At 35.5% G+C, this 21,302-nt stretch overlaps 2 protein-coding genes across 8 annotated transcripts in view; one reads left to right on the top strand and one right to left on the bottom strand.

Moving 5' to 3' along the window:
- The window catches only part of LOC307185216 (SCAN domain-containing protein 3-like), a 546,171-nt gene that overhangs the window by 64,372 nt on the left and 460,497 nt on the right, over nucleotides 1-21,302 (bottom strand). The window lies entirely within an intron of this gene.
- The window catches only part of PDS5A (PDS5 cohesin associated factor A), a 128,497-nt gene that overhangs the window by 86,529 nt on the left and 20,666 nt on the right, over nucleotides 1-21,302 (top strand). For all 7 annotated transcript variants that reach the window (XR_013827909.1, XM_079919093.1, XM_079919094.1 and 4 more), the window contains exons 18-26: nucleotides 2,391-2,496; nucleotides 5,298-5,458; nucleotides 8,794-8,917; nucleotides 9,730-9,888; nucleotides 12,356-12,424; nucleotides 13,968-14,104; nucleotides 17,420-17,543; nucleotides 17,870-18,074; nucleotides 18,578-18,692. Coding sequence is in view for 6 of the 7 variants with exons in the window: in XM_079919093.1 (XP_079775219.1) it covers nucleotides 2,391-2,496; nucleotides 5,298-5,458; nucleotides 8,794-8,917; nucleotides 9,730-9,888; nucleotides 12,356-12,424; nucleotides 13,968-14,104; nucleotides 17,420-17,543; nucleotides 17,870-18,074; nucleotides 18,578-18,692 (1,200 nt within the window). In the remaining variant the exon portion in view is untranslated. The remainder of the gene's footprint in view (nucleotides 1-2,390; nucleotides 2,497-5,297; nucleotides 5,459-8,793; nucleotides 8,918-9,729; nucleotides 9,889-12,355; nucleotides 12,425-13,967; nucleotides 14,105-17,419; nucleotides 17,544-17,869; nucleotides 18,075-18,577; nucleotides 18,693-21,302) is intronic.

Here is a 21,302-nt window from a genome sequence, read left to right as displayed (position 1 = left end):
TCTATTATGAGTAGTCAGATACATTTGTAAATTTTATCAAACACATTTGTAATCGTGTTAATAAATTCATGCGTTTTATGGGATTTCCTTCTAATAGAAAGCTTAATTCAGAATATTTTTCTCAAATTGGAAATAATTTTTTTTAAATGTATAATGTCAGAGGTAACCATTCTAAAACAAAATAACAGGGTGAGCAAGATTTTAGATGGGACATAAAGAGTACAAACAATGAGAGAAAAGTTAATTATTTTTTTCCTCTCTGCAAGGCATCATTAAGAAAAAGAAAAGTCAAGCCACAGACGGGGAGATAAGACAAACAAACCAATTTTAAAATGGCCCAAAAAATTGAACAGATACTTATCAAATAAAACATACAAATAGTAAATAAGCACAAGAAAAGACAATCAACATTATTACTCATTGGGGAAATGCAAATTCAAATTAGAGTGAGAAGTACCACTACACACCCACTAGAATGGCTAAAATTAAAGATACTGTCTATACAAAGTATTGGTGAGTATGTAGACTTACCTAATCATGTGTTGGTGATATTTAAAGTAGTTTGTTGTACATTAAATGTACATACCATTACCTTACGACTCAGGAATCCCAATGGGGCAGACATTTGCCTATAAGAAAAGAAAACATCATAAAAAAAAAAAAAGAAAACATACTTCCCATAAAGACCTATACTTAACTGCTTTTAGCAGCTTTACTTATGTCTTTAATAGAAATACCCAGAAGTCCATCAGTTGGTAATTGGATAAACATAACTGTGGAATATACATACAACGAAATACTTCTCAGCAACAAAGAGGAACGAACCACTGATTTCTATGCAACAACATGGAGGAGTCTCAAAAGTATTGTGTCACATAAAAGTTTTCAGACACAAAATATGTAAAACTTTAGAAAAGGTAAAATTATATTGACAGAAAGCAGATCAGTTATTGCCAGGATAGGAAAAGGGAATTGACCACAGAAGAGGCATAAGGCAGGTTTTTGTGGAGATGGCAATGTTTTATGTATGTATCTCCACAATGATTCACCACTTTATACCCACTAGATGGCTGTGATCAAAAAGATGAGTTGGTGAGGATATAGAAAAATTGGAACCCTCATGTATTGCTAGTGGGAATGTAAAGTGGTGGAGCTGCTTGTGAAAACAGTTTGACAGTTCCTCCAATACTTAAGCATAGAGTTACCATATGACCTTGCAATTCCACTCCTAAATATATGCCCATACAAAATCTGTATATAAATGTTTATAGCAATGTTATTCATAATAGCCAAAAAATAGAATGTCCCAAATGGACCATCAACTGATGAATGGATAAATAAAATGTCTTATGTGCAGACATTGGAACATTATCCAAAATTAAAATGAATGAAGTACTGATACATACTACAACAAGGATGAACCTGAAGACCAGTATGCTAAATGAAAGGAGTCACTCACAGAGACCATATATTACATGGGTCCATTTATGTGAAATATTTAGAATAGGCAAATGTGTATAGCAACAGAAAGTAGATTAGTAGATGCCTGGGGCTGAAGGAGGTGGAGGTGAATAAGGAGTGACTGCTAATGGGGAAGAGGTTTGTGTTGGGGTAGGGTGAAAGCTAAATTTGTTGAATATTTGCCTGTACTAGGCCATTTGCTGTAATAATTTAATATCCTCAAAGTTTAATATCCTTCTTCAGTTTACTGATGAAGAATTGAAGTTTCAAAAACAAAGGTCATGTTTTGTTTTTACTTAAAATAGTATCATGTTGACCAGGCAATATTCCATTTTGTGGTGGTTAGGTATATTTGAAAACTAATTCAATAATGTTGGACAATTAAATAGTTTTTAATTGATCAATGTTTATGGATATATTTAGCACGATGCTTCTCATGAATTGTTATAAATTTCTTTGTTATAAATCTCTAGGAATGGAATTACCGATTCAGTGTTAATTATAAGTGATTAATGCCTTTGTCCATGTGAGTGTTTGCTATGTTTTTTTGCTTTGAGTGCATTGTCATTTGTCCATTTAGCAACTGCCATCTTTACCGTTTTTCTTAAAATTGCAAATGATCTCTATATATGGGTATGAATATTACATTGCTTATACTTATAAAAATATATTTCCAGTACATGTGTCGTTTAATTTTAGTTTTGTTGTTTTTCAGTAGAATTACTCTTATTATACATGGGTGGGGCAGATAAACTAAAAATAAGCTCTGTTGTTATGTAGAGAGCAAAATTTAAAGTCACAAAATAACTTTTTCTTCCAGAAGATATTTGAAGTTGTTGTTTAGATTCTGTGTATGTCTGCTACAATGTAATTAGGATATAGTTACTAATATAGTAGTGTTACTAATTTAGATTTTCTTACTTTAATAGTGCACTGGTAAAACTAATGAATAAATCAATAGAGGGGACAGCAGATGATGAAGAGGAGGGTGTAAGTCCAGATACAGCTATTCGTTCAGGACTTGAACTTCTTAAGGTATTTTTGAAACAGTTTGTCTTTTCTGCAGTCATAATTTGAATCCCCTTAAGGATATGCAGGAGTCAGGCTTTATTTCATTGGAAACTATTCAAAAGATTAAAATTTGTAATAGAAATCATATTTTATAAAAATAACACGTTTTCTACATTATAATAATATAATTATTTTACATTATAAAATAATAGTTTTATGGGTTTTGCTGTTCCGTACATCACTTGTGTGCCTGCTATGCTTGTAACAGTATGTGCTAAATAATCTAGTCTTATCTTTCAAATAACCTGCATCTGGACTGTTCACAGGAAATTACTGTAAGACATCATCTATCTGATTGGGATTTTTTTAAACAATTGGTAAACATAATAGATGCCAAAGAATTAAGAGAATTGAACAATTAGTAAGAGACATGATTTAATCTAGGGGGAACACAGCATCATCAAAGAGAATAATTCTTGGCATGTTTTAGGGATTGTTGTGAGTGTAGTCTGACTAGATAAAAGTATTGCTTTGGGGAGTAATGGAAGACAAGGTTGGTTCTAGATTGTGGAGTGCCATTAGGGCAGAAAGGTACCATCAAGGGCATTTAACACTCCTTTTTAAAATGATACAGCACTTGATGGAGCTTTCGTTAGATGGAGTAAAGAGAAGAAATTAAAGGCTAAGAGACATGGGCTTCCCTGGTGGCACAATGGTTAAGAACACACTTGCCAATGCAGAGGACATGGGTTTGAACCCTGGTCCGGGAAGATACCACATGCCGTGGAGCAACTAAGCCCATGTGCCATAACTACTGAGCCTGCACTCTAGAGCCCGCGGGCCACAACTATTGAGCCTGTGCTCCACAACTACTGAGCCTGAGGTCTAGAGCCCAAGAGCCACAACTACTGAAGCCTGCGCACCTAGAGCCCGAGCTCCGCAACAAGAGAAGCCACTGCAGTGAGAAGCCTGTGCACCGCAACGAAGAATAGCCCCCACTTGCCACAACTAGAGAAAGCCCATGTGCAGCAACAAAGACCCAATGCAGCCAAAAATAAATAAATAAATAAATTTATTAAAAATAATAATAATAAAATAAATAAAGGCTAAGAGACATTTATATCATTACAACATATGAACTAAAGGAGAAGAAACAAACCAGTGCAATGGACATTAGACAGAAAAGAGAGTGATGGGTTTGTATTGCAATGGTCTTAAATATCTTTTTTTCTTTTTCTTTTTGGCTGTGCTGAGCAGCTTGTGAGATTTAGTTCCCCGACCAAGGATTGAACTTGGGCCCTCAGCAGTGAGAGCATGGAGTCCTAACCACTGGACCACCAGGGAATTCCCTTAAATATCGTTTCATGGAAAGAACTGATGTGATTCTTCATGAGAAGGACTTTATATTTTTAGTAATGGAGTAATATGTTTAAATACTTTTTTTTTTTAATTTTTTTGTTTGTTTGGGGTTTTTTTTGCGGTACGCGGGCCTCTCACTGTTGTGGCCTCTCCCGTTGCGGAGCACAGGCTCCAGACGCGCAGGCTCAGCGGCCATGGCTCACGGGCCCAGCCGCTCCGCGGCACGTGGGATCTTCCCGAACTGGGGCACGAACCCGTGTCCCCTGCATCCGCAGGTGGACCCTCAGCCACCGCACCACCAGGGAAGCCCTGTTTAAATACTTTTAAGAGTAAAGTCATCTTTAAGGCAAATGTTTTTAATAGGTTGTTTGATTCAAATTTTCAAATTTAAATCTCCATTTTTCTATGAATAATTAAAACCTTATAACTAAATATTATCACCGTAAACCCTACCAAATGAGACACTTTCTCCACTTTATAACACATTAAAAAAATGCTGGGCTTCCCTGGTGGTGCAGTGGTTGGGAGTCCGCCTGCCAATGCAGGGGACACGGGTTCGAGCCCTGGTCCAGGAAGATCCCACATGCTGCGGAGTGGCTGAGCCCATGCGCCACAACTGCTGGGCCTGCGCTCTAGAGCCCGGGAGCCACAACTGCTGAAGCCTGTGCGCCTGGAGCCTGTGCTCTGCAGCAAGAGAGGCCACTGCAGTGAGAAGTCCGTGCACCTCAGTGAGAAGTCCGTGCACCGCAGTGAAGAGTGGCCCCCGCTCGCTGCAGCTGGGGAAAGCCCGCATATAGCAATGAGGACCCAATGCAGCCAAAAAAAAGAAAAAAAAATGCTTATTTAATAAGTTAATGAGGGTTTACATACTCCATTCCCCCCACCTCCTTATTTTTCTACTTTTAGCCCTTACTGCCTATATTATGCTAACTAAATTGTTTCTACTTCGTGGAAGGTAAACTTTGTAAATACGTATCTAACTTGCTGTAAATTCCTTAAGGGCCTGGAACTTACGTCTCAATAAAGGGAATAATTATTTATATGTTTGTAATCGTGATTGAGTTCCCAATAATGGCTTCTTTGTTTTTAGTTATGATGAGTGAACTTTTTGTGATGGATTTCATTTAAAATATTTCCTTATAGAGTATCTTTTTGCCAGTGAAATAAAGCTCAGTGTTAGCATTTTGTTCACATCACAGTATCACTCCACGAAAAGGAGCCACATTTTCCACATTCCCAGTATCAGAATAGACTAAGAGGTGAAGAAGAAAATATAGCAAGGGCTGTATATCAGGAATCATTAGCCACAACTCAACTTCAAGGGAGACTGCAAGATATAATCTTAGTTGTATTGCTAGCATATGCAGCCCATAATTTAAAATTTTATTTGTACTAGAAAATAGTTCTCTTCTTTTAATGGATTAAAACCATTGTCTGTACTTATAAAGTTATATCTATTCCTCTAGGTTCTGTCTTTCACACATCCTACCTCGTTCCACTCTGCAGAGACATATGAGTCCCTGTTACAGTGCCTCAGAATGGAAGATGACAAGGTAGCAGAAGCTGCTATACAAATTTTTAGAAATACAGGCCACAAAATAGAAACAGACCTACCCCAGATACGATCGTGAGTATGTTTTTTCTCATGGTAAACACAAAAGTTTTCCAAGTTTGGGAGTCATAGGATCATTGTTTCCCTTTTCCTTAGGAAGATAGGAGAGAGGAAAGACAACTTTTATTTAGAAGCTACTTTACTGTATCCTTTGTTTTCATCTTTTCTCGGCCTCACACACCTCCTCTACCATTAGAATATGGGCAGAGGAACAACCTGAAACTTTGTTTAAACAACATGATTTCAAAATATTAATATTAACAATCAAAAGTTAGTATAGAATTTAGGATTAATATATCTTCCTAATTTATCTTTTTCTCTCCAACTCCAAATTCAATAGCTACTACCTTCATATCCCACCCAAGAATTGGATAATCAAGTAGTGTGCTTAATAAAATGTTTATTAGTTGCTTAGTTGTTGGCCATGGTGCTTTTGTCTCTTCTTCTAGACTACCTCCCCTCTCCTTATAAGAATGAAGTATGTTTTGGTATTTTTACTTTGGCATCTTAAAGAGCTTGCGTTAGGATCAAAATTGTGCTGATGTCTTTTGGAGGAAGAACACATTGCTGATAGCTGTTATAATCGGATGTTATTATATATATGTAAATAGACTGAGGTAAATCCAAATGAAACCCGTTTTTCCTTACAAGGTAATAATAGGACAAGAGGACTCATGACTCCTAAAAGTTTTTATTGAATTTGTAAGCTAATAGTTTAATTTGAGAAATAACTCAACATTTATTGTACATTCTCTTCATTGTCGGCACTGTACTGGCTAATATAAAAGATTACCACTGTCAGTCCCTGCTCTTAAGGAGTTTATAGTCTAGAAATGATAATTTTATCTTCGTACATTATAGAAAAAGATCATTGACACAGGATAAAGTTAATTTGTGAGTTTTTCAAGGTGGGAAAACCTATACTTTTTTAAGGTAAAGGATTTATTCTTAAAGGAATTCTATCCCAGAGGAAGCAGTGGAAGAGTTAACTTTGGACACAAGGACTAAAACCTCTTGTTCTTAAGACTAATGGGGAAGGAAGGAGAGAATCACTGAAAAAGCAGAGAAGCACAGCACTGCGGACCTCAGTAACAGCACTGGTGGCATCACTGGATTGTAGCACACTAGAAAAACAAGGAGAAAGGTTAAACTTGACCTATGTATCATCCATTCATTAGGCTAAGAAGAATTAATAATATATTTAACAACAATTTGATCAACACTGTATCTTCTTTTGTTACTAACTGGTGTTATTTACAAGAACTGTTCCCCTGATAAATGAATTTCAAAGAAAGACTTAAACAGTGCTAGTCAAGGAAGCTATTTTGGCATGAAAATCCTTCTCATTATTCTAAATTGCAGCGAGAGAAATGTGTCATATTCAAAAATATCAAATTCGACTTAGACTGACCAGCATATGTTCCCGTTTTTTCTTTGAGGTGCATTGCTCTTAATGTTTAGCCTCCCATTATTATAAGAGGACCCTTTGTCACCATTGCATTTGATATCATTGACCTTTATGAAGTAGTCTTATTGCATTAAATATATGACAAGTATCTTTCCTTAAATATTTGTTTGGCTTTACAGATTTTCTTCTGATTTAAAAAACTACTTATAAGATCATTGTAAAAAGGTGAAACTTTAGAAAATATAAAGGAAAAGAAAGAGTCAGTGTTAACATTTTGATATATTTTTTATGAATCTTATCTATTTGATGTGTATGCCAATTTTAATGCATTGACTGTAATATGTATTTCCATATTCTATAGAAAGATTGTTGTAAATCTTCAGTGTCAGTGTGGTGGTTAAGTGCATGGATTTGGAACAGAAATGTTTATCTTTTTCAAAAAACAATTTCCATTTTATTTTATTTCATTTATTTTTTTTCATTTTAACATCTTTATTGGAGTATAATTGCTTTACAATGGTATGTTAGTTTCAGCTTCACAACAAAATGAATCAGTTATATATATACATATGTTCCCATATGTCTTCCCTCTTGCGTCTCCCTCCCTCCCACCCTCCCTATCCCACCCCTCCAGGCGGTCACAGTCATTTATTTTATTTTTTAAATTTTGGCTGCGTCGGGTCTTAGTTGTGGCACGTGGGTTCTTTGTTGTGGCACATGAGCTTCGCTCTAGTTGTGGCACGCGGGCTCCAGAGCGCATGGGCTCTGTAGTTGGCAGCGCACAGGCTCCGTAGTTGGCCCGCTGCACGTGGGATCTTAGTTCCCTGACCAGAAATGTTTATCTTTAAATCTCAATTCCACCATTTCCTATCTCTGTCACCTTAAGAAGCTTACATAAATAATATGTTTGTGCTTTAGTTTTCTCATCTGTTTAATGATCATAATAATAGTCTTTGGGTGATTGTGAGGATTGATTTAATTAATCCATGTTTGTTTTGTTTTGTTTTGTTTTAAAAACACCACTTAGAAGGGTGCTTAGCACAAGTACTCAATAATTGTTAGAAGTTTTTGTTACTTTTCTACCTATGTATTGTCTATATCCTTGCATACTCTCTTTCACTGGTATGTTCATTTCTGTTTTTTAATGTAACTTGGCCTTTTGCTACTTTATTTCCCCCCATGGTTGCTTTAAAAATAACTGAACAGGGGACTTCCCTGGTGGTCCAGTGGTTAAGAATCTGCCTTCCAATGCAGGGGACACGGGTTTGATCCCTGGTCAGGGAACTAAGATCCCACGTGCCCTGGGGCAACTAAGCCCATGAGCCGCAACTGCTGAGCCCCTGCACCACAACTAGAGAGCCCACACACTCTGGAGCCCATGCACCACAACTAGAGAGCGCTCGCACTGCAACTGCGCCCATGCACTCTGGAGCCCATGTGCCACAACTAGAGAGAAGCCACAACAAAAGATCCTGCATGCTGCAACTAAGACCCAACACAGCCATAAATAAATAAATATTTAAAAAAACAAAAACAGAAAAACACTTGATTCTTAAAAAAATATAACTGAAGGGAATTGTGAAAGGGAAGTGGAAAATTTAGGAATATTTTCTCAGCAGATAAATGTAAAAATATAGCATGGGGCAATTTTAGATTATACATTAAGGGTGGCTTGTTTATTTCTCCATATTCATGAGGTGGCTTTAAAATGAAAATTGTCTTCTGTAGTAGCCCTTTTTTTTTTGAGGCATTGTATTTCTGGGATTATACTTGGGGACAGGGAAGGAGTTTTAGATCTTTTTATAGATCAGGTAATTTAGAAGAGAGGCTTTCTACCAGCATACATCCAGATAGTTACTGCAGATGAAGTAGGAGACAACCAGAAGAACTACTTGTGGTTTATGGGCTTTTTTTTTTTTTAACTGATTATTATTTTTTGCAGGACCTTAATTCCCATCTTACATCAGAAAGCAAAGAGAGGTACTCCCCACCAAGCAAAACAGGCCGTTCACTGTATACATGCCATATTCACAAATAAAGAAGTACAGCTTGCACAGATTTTTGAGGTATATATAATTACATAGGATGTGTTGTTGATTTTTATTTTCATGCTCTGTGGTTTGATGAAGATAGAAAGTTGGCTTTTTAGCTATTTAGTCCCACTCTAGAATATAAATTCCATGGGAGCAGGGACTCTTTGTTTTATTCAGCACTTTAGATATTCCCAGCCTTTAGATCAGACTATATAACCAAATACTACATATTGAAAGATGTTTGGTGTGTTTTGTGTTACAACATTTTACTTAATTTTAGCTTCATTGGCTCAGTGGTCCATTTAGTTTAAGAAACTATCAGTAGATGACTTTGAACCACCCAGTTTAAAATTCTGGACAATCCTACTTGAAAATTCGTTCTGTTTGCCTTTCCTGATGTATGATCCTTTGCCTGATTCCACTACTGGAAAAGTATTCCTATTATAAATTGGATACAATATGAACAGAACCCATGAACTCTTATTTTTTATGATCCATGGTCATTTAAAATGTTCCCACAGGTTAAGAAATTCAACAACATAACAAAACTATTGTACATGACTTGAAAATAATGCTGATTTGACCATGCAGGAATTTTCTTGCTTTTACTTCTACCTTATATGTGGGATTTACTTTTTTCTTTTATCTTTGTTTACCTTTGAATCTTATTAAATTTCGGTAGGTGAAATAAGAATCAAGTGTCTAATATGATTGAAGTTACTTTTGATCATCTCATTAGAACAGATTTTTTGGGGCATGATAAATTCAGGAACATTTACTGTTTCTGTACAATGTCTAGATATTTATAAAACAAACTAGTAATTTTGACTGTTTTATTTTTATAGCCACTCAGTAGGAGTCTCAATGCTGATGTACCAGAACAACTTATAACTCCATTAGTTTCATTGGGCCACATATCTATGTTAGCACCAGATCAATTTGCTTCCCCAATGAAATCTGTAGTAGCAAATTTTATTGTGAAAGATCTGCTAATGAATGACAGGGTAAGTTTCTCATTTAATTAAATTTAGAATCATAAGATTAAGACTGTTTACATCTTTATTTGTCACAGAAACAACACTTCTGCTTCTCTCTATGTATGATTCTCTTTTACTTTAAAATTATTATATATTTTACCTCCTTACTTACTTAAATTTCCAAATGACATCCTGCTGTGTAGCTATTATTACTAGAACTTAACTTTTCTTTAAGAAAGAAAAAAATGAGAACATGAGATAGATGAATCATGAAGTAAAAAATATAAGTCAAACACTATGAAGGACAATTAACTAGAGTACTAGAATTTTGTTTTATCAAATATTGTTTAAAGTATAAGTGGAATTGTATTTGACTAGCTTTTTGAAATATAAATTACATTGCACTTTTGGCACTAGATTATGTATTCTATTTTAGTTATTGAAGTGTGTGTGTGTGAGCATGCACACATGCGTGCACACATACTGATGAATTAGCTTTGGGTTGGAGCTTTGGGATGTATAGCTTGGAAAGGCTCCCCAAGTGATTACTGAAACACGTGTCTGATTAAGAATCACCACTTTACCAAACAGATCTAAATTAAAGAGTTATTGAATGAAGACACAAATCAGTCTACCTGCTGGATCATTGTGGATGACTTTCAGTGCAGTACTAACTTATCCAATTTATCTAGTCTTTCTAAATGGTCCAGTAGCCTTTGAACACTCAGTATTGGAACTTAAAAAAAAAATACTTGCCAGCGCACTCCTTACTATTTTCCCTTCCTCCATTTGGATGTGATAGGGATGCAAGAGCATGGCCAAAGCCTCATTTCCTACTCCATACATCTGTTCTTTGCACTACTGATAGATTTGGCTGGCAACAGATGTGAAATTTGACACTTCTTAGATGATGACTTGATTGTTGATAAATTCTATTTTAATATAGTTCTCTTTTTTTGTGTGTAGTAAAATATAAATAATATAAACTTTGCCATTTTATCCCTTTTTAAGTGTACAGTTCTCTTACATTATATACACCCACATTCTTGTTGTTGGGTATTTTTTGTTTAAAAAACAAACAGAAGTTTAATAACATGTGTACCTCCTGTATACACAGAGGATAACCCAGGAAAGCCAAGCAACTCTCAACAATGGCCCAAGCCACCACCTACAATATACACCCACATTGTTGTGTAACCATTGCCACTATTTCCAGAACTTTATCATCTCAGAGAGAAACTCTGTGTCTGTTAACCAGTAACTCCCCATTGCCTTCTCTCCCCCCAGACTCTGGTAACCTCTATTCTATTTTCCTGCTTTATGAATTCGCCTATTCTAGATACCTCTTATCATACAATATTTATCCTTTTGTGTCTGGCTTATTTCTCTTAGCATAACAGTTTCAAGATTAAGCTATGTTGTAGTATGTATCAGAACTTCATTTTATGCCAGAATAGTATTCCATTGTATGTGTAACTTACATTTTGTTTATCTTCTATTGATGGACCCTTGGGTTTTTTCTACCTTTTGACTGTTGTGAGTAATGCTGATATGAACATTTGAGTCCCCAAAGTCAAATCTTTGGGGTATATACCTAGGAGTGGAATTGCTGGGTCACATGGTCATTGTATGCTAAACTTTTTGAGGGACTGCCAAACATTTTTCCACAGTGGCTGTACCATTTTACATTCCCAGCAGCCATGCTCAAGTCTTCCAGTTTCCTTACATCTTGGCCAACACTTATTCTTTCCTGTTTTTTTTTGATAATAGTCATCCTAGTAGGTGCAAAGTAGTATCTTGTGGTTTTGATTTGTTTCCCTCATGACTAATGATGTTGAGATTTTTTTTCATGTGCTTAATGGCTGTTCTTTGGATATTGAGTCTTTTGCCCACTTTTAATTGAATTTGTTGTTGTTGAGTTGTAAAAATTCTTTATATATTCTGAATATTAGATCTTTGTCAGGTATTTGCCAAATCCAGGATTATAAAGATTTTCCCCTGTACCTTCTTCTAGGAGTTTTTTAGTCTTAGTTCTTAAGTAAAGATCTTTGATCCATTTTTTTGAGTTAATTTTTATATATGATATAAGGTAATAGTCCAGCTTCATTCCTTTGCTTGTCGCTGTATCTAGTTTTTCCAGCACCATTTGTTGAGGAGACTGTTCTTTTCCCAATAAATGGTCTTAGCACTTTTGTTAAAAATCAGTAGACCATATATGTGATATATGTGAGGTTTTCTGGGTTTCTGTTTCATTCCATTGGTCTATATGTCTATACTTATGTAGGTACCAGCCACATTGTCTTGATTCTCATAGATTTGTAGTTAAGTTTCAAAATCAGGAAGTTTGAGCCCTCTAACTTTGTTCTTCTTTTCCAGTCCCTACTTGGTGACTTTCTGTGGGTTTCCTAGAGCACTGCACTGTTAAGCATGAAAAACTTAATGAGCAAAATTTAAAATTTTTTTCTAAAAGTTAAATTTATTCAATTGTCTATAGTCAACAGGTGAGAAGAATGGGAAATTATGGTCTCCAGATGAAGAGGTTTCCCCTGAAGTACTAGCAAAGGTAAATTTGTGTAGGTCTTAATAACTTTTATGTTGAGATAAAGAACATTTATAGATACCCTTTTTTTTAAAACCTAACAGTTAATAAGCATTTTAAATGAGGTACTTTATTTTTAAATCAAAAGTTGTGGGCTTCCCTGGTGGCGCAGTGGTTGAGAGTCCGCCTGCCGATGCAGGGGACACGGGTTTGTGCCCCAGTCCGGGAAGATCCCACATGCTGCAGAGCGGCTGGGCCCGTGAGCCATGGCCGCTGAGCCTGCACGTCCGGAGCCTGTGCTCCTCAACGGGAGAGGCCACAACAGTGAGAGGCCCGCGTACTGCAAAAAAAAAAAAAAAAAAAGTATGTTTCTCAAATTGTAGTTGTCATTGACTTATTTACATATAGGTGTATGTCAGCATGTTCTTTAGACCTTCCTGCCTTGCTAAGATAATTTCAGTGAGGCTGTTTTACATAGAGATTGTAGAATATTGATGCTCAGAGCACCTCAGGCCTAGCCTCATTACCAATGTCTGTCTACAGGCATAAGAATATTAACTTGGCAAAAACAGATGGCTGTCATCATATTGTAAACTTCTGATAGATGTAAATTATCCCTCAGGAAAGCTAATTTTTAAAGTGGTAGTCTTGGGATTTAAAACAAGACTTCTTCATTATCATCTTACTTGATTGATAATGTTTCACCTTGTAGCTTCACAGTTCGCATTTATTCCATCAGTTCCTTTTTCCAGGTTGTCAGTAAATATAGTAAATAATATCTACATTCTTTAGCTAGTTCTTGCATGTATTCCATAACAATCTTTTGAGTATAAGCCACCAAGCAATTATGGCTACAAATAATTATGAAATCTCCTAGTTTTTTAATCAAAATAGTTTTTCAGTACTACAAAAAATATTACAGTCTATCTAAATAGTTATTTTTAATCACTGTAATCAGTATAGTTCAGTTATTTTTAAACAATATATTTTTAAACGATTTGAAAAGCAATTGTTCAGGTGTGAAAAGTCTGAATTCAAGGAGCCAGACCTTGGGCAAGTTATCACAGTAATGTGTCTAAGTTGCCTTATTTATTGGAAATAAGAATACCTCTCTCGGGGCTTCCCTGGTGGCGCAGTGGTTGAGAGTCTGCCTGCCGATGCAGGGGACACGGGTTCGTGCCCCGGTCCGGGAAGATCCCACATACCGCGGAGCGGCTAGGCCCATGAGCCATGGCCACTGAGCCTGCGCTTCCGAAGCCTGTGCTCCGCGACGGGAGAGGCCACAACAGTGAGAGGCCCGCGTACCAGAAAAAAAAAAAAAAACCTCTCTCATAGAGTTGTTTGGGAGATTAAATAAAGTAATATATGTGTAACTCTGGGGAAAGTACCTGGCATAGATTAAACAGAATAAGTATTAGTTCTCATTGTTATTATCCTATAGGCTTGTTTAATAAAACATGTCTTCCGGCAGCTAAGTAATCTCACTAATCTAATTAACATAAATTAATCTAACCTTTAAGTGGAATTTTAAGTTGCTTTCTTTTTTTAGCATGTTAATATTTTATAGGTACAGGCAATTAAACTTCTGGTAAGGTGGCTGTTGGGTATGAAAAACAACCAGTCTAAATCTGCCAATTCAACTCTTCGGTTATTATCAGCGATGTTGGTTAGTGAGGGTGACCTGACAGAGCAAAAGAAGATCAGGTGAGATTTTTCTTCCTTTCCAGGTTTTTTTAGCTCAAGATGTTGGTAGAGCTTACGTAGGAATTATTTACTTAATATTGACTGTTGTAATTGCACTATGTGCTTTGTGTTTAAATTTTACATACTTATTTGGGGTTTATATCTGAATAATGATCATGTATTTTTCTTCATCCCTAAAGACACCTTTCTCCAGTAAATTTTTAGTAATAATCACTACAGCATTGTTACAGTTAACTTCAACATTTGAATCAGTTAAACAAATATTTGTTGAATTACTACTCTTTGCAAAACACTATGAAAAGCATTGCAGCAATAACAGATAAAATTCCGTTCCTGCCTTTAAGGAACTTACCCTAGTATAGTGATTGAACAAGTAGAGTGTCTTGATGCCACGAAGGGAATAAAAATTTCAGTGTAGGTTCAAAGAAGAAAGAGATGCAGCCTCCTAATGGTTTGCAGAAGACTATACAAGGTTCTGCAAATGCCAAAGAAAAATGTTTCATTTCTACACCTGTTCACTCTTCAAATCTGTGAGATCACCATTTCTTCTTTCTGTTCCTTTTAAGATGAAAATAAAAGCCAAATTTTTTTATTTACTAGGGTCCAGCTGAAATAACTGAAAAGTTCTACTTGCGATGGATTCTTACTTTAAAATTTTTGTTAGAGGATAGATTTAACTATGTATTTATGCTTTCAGTATTTATTGAGCACTATCATGCCAGGTACTACCAAGCCTTTTAAAGATACAATAATCTCTCCCTCTAAGGGATATGCATTCTAGTGGAGGAGATAGGAAATGCACAATTACAGTAGAGATGCTGAATGCTCTGATAAACTGAAGAAAACTAAATAAACTAAATCAAAAATTATTTTTATCATAAAATAAGCCAAGGGTAGCTTTGCATGAACAGATTGAAGAGTAGAAATAATGAGAAGTTTTAAATTTGGGGAAACTATGTACAGTGTACAGCAAAGGCTTAATAATGAGCTCTTACAAATCAATGATAAATAGGATCCCCAATAAAGATGAAGATTATATATTACCAGTTTACCTTTAAAAAAGTGTTTGACATCACTAAATACAATAAGTACAATTTTAATTTAAGTGGAACCTCTTGTCTGTCAAATCAGCAAAAAGTTTTTTAAGCAATCATCACTCCATGGGATCAGGGAAATGGGTTCCCTCATAAATCCTGTGAATATAAATGGGCACAGTCTTGGCAGGACAGTTTGGCACTTTGTTTCTAAGTCCTTAAAAATGTTATCCATTGACTCTTTTTTTTTGACTCTTTATTTTTACACTCATGAAATGATAAAAGAATCATACAAAAATACATATACAAACATGTTCTTTCCAGCATTTTTTATCATCACAGAAGATAGGGGAATGGTTAACTGTGGAACACACATGTTATGAAATATTATGCAGATCTTAATTAGATGTTACGTATCCCATAGTTTAGCTTAGGCTCTGGAATCAGAAACTTATTCAACTCTACCTACGCTCCATTTACTAGCTGTGTGAACTTGTATAAGTCACTTTCCTAAGCCTCAGTTTCCTCATCTTACAGAGTTAAGTACACAAATAGTAGCATTAATTTTTTAAATTCCTGAATCATTTGCCTCAAAAGCCATTTGAAGGTTCCTCATTGTTACCAGTGCTCAGTTTGATGGTCATGTGGTCCAAGAGTGCCATGTTTTCTCCTCCTGTATGCTAAATAATAGTCCCTTGTGGATTCAGGGCAGCTTTCCACATTTCCTAAAGTCTTTGATTTATCAAAGCTATGTTATGTTCCTTATAACAGTTGAAGTAAGAAGACTATCCTTTCACCACCTCACTGTCACATTTTACCATTTAGGTTATAAAAGTTGACTGGGTGTGGGTGGGAGTGCCTGGACTCCTGGAGTCCCTTGGAAAACTTCCTGTTGCAAAGGAAAGTCTGCCTCAGAGACTAGTACCTGAGAGAGACTGGCTCTCACCTCCATATCCTTTCCTTTTAGATATTTGTCTGATGCCTCCCACTTTCTGGTACAGATCACCTCCTAATTCATAGCCCCCTCCATTTCATCAGACATTTGTAGGCTTAAGATTGATTTCTGTTATGTCTGTGTAAATATGTGTATGCATTTAAAAATTGTGGGAAATACAATAGATTTTAAATAAGTGATTTTTAATTTTTCAGGTTTTTTTAATATCAAGTTTTCTATGATGAATGTGAATGCCTCTTAAAATGAGAAATACAGTTCCTAATGTAAATGTTTCTTGCTAGCGTTGCAGTTAGTGCTGTTGTACGCATAAGCAGAGTTGCTTAGCTGTGGTGGAAGATCTAAGCTAGAGTGTAACTAAAAACGAAGGCAGACATAAAAAAAGAATGAAATTTTGCCATTTGCAACAACATGGATGGACCTGGAGAGTATCATGCTTAGTGAAATAAGTCAGACAAAGACAATACCATATGTTATCACTTATATATAGAACCTAAAAAATTAAAAGAAACTAATGAGGACTTCCCTGGTGGTACAGTGGTTAAGAATCTGCCTGCCAATGCAGGGGACACGGGTTTGAGCCCTAGTCCGGGAAGATTCCACATGCTGCAAAGCAACTAAGCCCATGCGCCACAACTACTGAGCCTGCGCTCTAGAGCCTGTGCTCTACAACAAGAGAAGCCACCGCAATGAGAAGCCCACGCTGCAACGAAGAGTAGCCCCCGCTCGCCACAACTAGAGAAAGCCTGCGTCCAGCAACAAAGACCCAACACAGCCAAAAAGTTAATTAATTTGATTGATTGATTGATTGATTAAAGAAACTAGTGAATATAACAAAGAAGCAGACTCACAGATACAGAGAACAAACTAGTGGTTACTGTTGGGGAGGGGGAGGGGCAAGATAGGGGTACAGGCTTAAAAGGTACAAACTGCTATGTATAAAATAAGGTACAAGGATATATTGTACAACATGGGGAATATAGCCAAGATTTTATAATAAATATAAATGGAGTATAATCTATAAAAATTTTGAATCACTATGTTGTACACCTGAAATTAATATAATATTATAAATGAGCTATACCTGAATAAAATAAATTAAAAAATTTTTAATGAAGGCAGATAAATTTAATATCAGATAGTCACGATGATTTGAGCCTTCTGCCCTGTGTTGAATTGAAGGACTCAAAGTAACTTTCCCATATTTGTACATTATGTCATTTTAAGCATAAATTATGATAAAGACCTTAACAGTCAAAAAGGGATCAAAGAGTTTTGTGAATGATAATGGTTATAGGAAATGTTTATTTCTTTTTTGTTTGTTTATAGTAAATCTGATATGTCTCGCTTGCGATTAGCTGCTGGTAGTGCCATAATGAAGCTTGCTCAGGAACCTTGTTACCATGAAATTATAACCCCAGAACAGTTTCAGCTCTGTGCGCTTGTTATTAATGTAAGTAACAATCTTATTTTTGTCATTTACTTGGCCTTCAAAGTTAAATTTATTTACTTTCTATAGATTACAGATCCATTTGCTGTATGGATGTATGCACAAAAGGGATTGCTATTATTACTATTCTAACCAGTTAACTCCCCAAAATTGTTATTTACTCCCTCAGTATAATTATCTTTTTTTTTTTAAATGAAGACGTTAAAAATGCTTAAACTGTTTTTTTGTAAATGTTTGCCAATTTTTAAAAACTAAACTAGGGGTTTTTGTCATGGTTTTAAAAGTACTAATACTTTTATTTAAGTATTTTTGGTTTTGTGCTGCTGTAGGATGAGTGCTATCAAGTAAGGCAGATATTTGCTCAGAAGCTACATAAGGCACTTGTGAAGTTACTCCTCCCATTGGAGTATATGGCGATCTTTGCCTTGTGTGCCAAAGATCCTGTGAAGGAGAGAAGAGCACATGCACGACAGTGTTTACTAAAAAATATCAGTATACGCAGGGAGTACATTAAACAGAACCCCATGGCTACTGGTAAGTAACTTTCAAAGTGCTCAGTGTGCAGATATATCTTGTCAGTGTATCAATTTGTGGAGGGTTTTATTTCATATATTTCTATTATAGTTTATAATAACACTGGGACCTTTATAGAATGCTGTTGTTGTAGCTAAGATGTAAGTAAAATCTAAAATCCTGGTTTCTGAGTCCTAGTTATAATGCATAAAACTGTTTGGAGGAACTGCGTTTTTCCTTAGGGAATCTGCAGTGTGGCTTGATTTGAACACATTGCTCTGATGTCAGAGAGTAAAGAATTACTTTCCTAGCTTTGCCAGGGACTCAATCTTAAATTATCCTTTGTCTTCAGTAGCCTTCAAAATTGAAAAAAGTTATTTCAGTATCATCTAGATGTCATGTTGCCTCTAATTTAGAAATAACTGAGGGAAAAAATGTTAACTGAAGCGGTTAGAACGTAAATTAGGGAGGGATTTTTATAAAGGCTATTATTACTATTGTTAATAATAATGTTTTCACTTCAGAGAAATTATTATCACTGTTGCCTGAGTATGTAGTTCCGTATATGATTCACCTGCTAGCCCATGATCCAGATTTTACAAGATCACAAGATGTTGATCAACTTCGTGATATTAAAGAGTAAGTCATGTTGATTTTTAATAAGTCTAACAATTATTTTTCCTTTTTAAAAAATGCTAAACTTTTTCCTTTTACTATTCGCATTAGAATAAAAACATTTTTATGGTTTTATTCTTCTATTGTAAATTTTAAGTTTCATCTTACAAAATTGTTCCTATCTAATAAGTTCTATTTGGTTGTTTTGTTTGTTTCCTGTTTGTTTGCAGTTAGCTTTAGCTGATTCTGTGACATAAGTTGATTTGGTCTTTATGTTATTTTTACCTTTGTATTAAGATGGGCTTCAGTTACTTCAGTTTGATAATTTAGAAAGCCATGTAGTGAAAATTTCTCTCCTTAAAACTATACTTCAACCTCAAAAGATAATTCCTCAAAAATATGCACACACATACGAGATACTCTGTGGCAGGTCTATGGTAATACAAAATTAGATTTGTTACACTAGTCACAGAGAGATTTGTCTCTAGTGGAAAGACAGGCAGGTAAACAATTGCAAAACACTTGTTTAAGAAGTGTTTTTATGTAAAATAGAACTTTATATATGATGCAGGGTGAGTGAACAAGTATGAAGTAGCCTAGGATTGTCTACAAATGACCTCCAAGAAACTTGAAAGCAATGTCTATTTTCCCATTGCTGTGCTTTTGCTTTGCACGTTTAAATTGGTTCCCTCAGCTTGTATTTAAAGTACTATGATTTTTCTATGTGTGACATGAAGCCTTATCCCTAATCTTATTTGAGGTTGTAATCAACAGTTTATCTCTGCCTCCTGTAGCTCTTTCAGCAGACATAGGTTCTAGTCTTAGCTATCTGAGTAAAAACTTTACTTCTCTGCTTCAGTTGCCTTATCCATAAAATGCAAGATATGAAATAGATAATCCCTAAAATATCTTCCAATTCTAGTTTCTGTTTACTTAATAAATATATTTTATTTGCAAATTCTTTTTCCTTTTTTTTTTAAATAACTTTTATTTTGGGATTTTCCAGAAAACACTTTCATAAAGTGAAAAAGTGATGTATGTATTTGCCTAGAACACAAGGTCTATGTTAAGGAACCTTTTTAGCCCTATTCAGTTGCAAGGCAGTCATGTGAAAAAGGGATTAGATTTGCGAGAGGCAACAGTGATGTGGGAAAAGTACTGAAGTCGTCAGTTAGGATTGAAATCACTGGCACATACTTTTTGGTTCTATCTAGCATGCAGTACTTTTGAGTATCTTTAAACATTTCATTTTAAGTTACCATGTAATCTGAAGTGTTCACTTTTCTTTTTCTAGTTAAGGTGTACAGTTTCTTAAGGTATACAGTTAGATCATTCATTGAGATGTTGTTTCTTAACAGAGGGTGTTATCGCTGTAAATTTCCCTTTTAGTACTACCAGTGCTGAATCCTATAAGTATGGTATGTTGTGTTTTTGTTTTATTTGTCTTAAGGTATTTTCTAATTTTTCTTGTGACTTCTTCTTTGACCCATTGGTTGTTTAAGAGTGTGGTTTGGGAATTCCCTGGCGCGGTCCAGTGGTTAGGACTCTTCCTTTCACTGCCAAGGCCCTGGGTTCAATCACTGGTCAGGGAACTAAGATCTCACAAGCCACACGGCCAAAAAAAAAACATAGGAATGTGTGGTTTAATTTCCATATATGTGTGAATTTTCCAGTTTTCCCTATTTTCCTTCTTTTATTGACTTAGTTTCATGCCATTCTGGTCAGAAAAGATACTTTTTATTAAGACTTGTTTTGTGGCCTACCATACGGTCTGCCCTGGAGACTATACCATGTTCACTTGAGAAAAATGTATTCTGCTATTGTTAGTTGGAGTGTTCCATATATGTCTGATATCTGATTGGTTTATAGTGTTCAAGTTCTTTATTTTCTTTTTAGTCCCTGTCTGGATTTTCCATCCATTATTGAAAATAGGGTATTGAAATCTGTTATTGTGGAAACATGTATTTCTCCCTTCAATTCTGTCAATTTTTGCTTCATAGATTTTGGGGCTTTGTTGGCTAGGTTCGTATGTGTTTATAATAGTCATATCTTCTTACTGGTTTTACTTTCATCAATACAGTCCTTCTGGGTCTTTTGCAATCCATTTTGTCTAATTATAAAATAGCCACCAGCTCTCATTTGGTTACTGTTTGAATGAGTATATTTTTTTCATCCTTTTACTTTCAAATAATTTGTGTTTTTATATCTAAAGTGAGTCTCTTGTAGATAAGATATAGATGGATCTTTTTCCCCCCCCTTAATGTACTCTGCTTCTCTGCTTTTTAATTGGGGGATTTAATCTATTTTCATTTAAAGTAATTACTGATAAGGAAGAAGTTACTTCTGCCATATAGCTGTTAGTTTTCTCTGTGTCTTACCTATTTTTTGTTACTTAATTGCTCCATAGCCTCTCGTTTTTGTATTTACAGTTGACCCTTGAACAACACAGGTTTGAACTGTGTAGAGGGTCAGCACCCCTAACTCTTGTGTTGTTCAAGGGTCAGCTGTAGTTGTTTTTTGTAGGGAAACTTTTTGATTCCTTGCTTTTGTGTATATTTTTTAGTTATTTTCTTAATGATTACACTTAACATCTTAAAGTTGTAACAGCCTAGTTAGAATAATAGCAACTTAGTT

This window comes from Stenella coeruleoalba, assembly GCF_951394435.1.
Source record: "Stenella coeruleoalba genome assembly, chromosome: 4".
Classification (NCBI taxonomy): Eukaryota; Metazoa; Chordata; class Mammalia; order Artiodactyla; family Delphinidae; genus Stenella; species Stenella coeruleoalba.
This window is presented reverse-complemented; position numbering and strand designations above follow the sequence as displayed.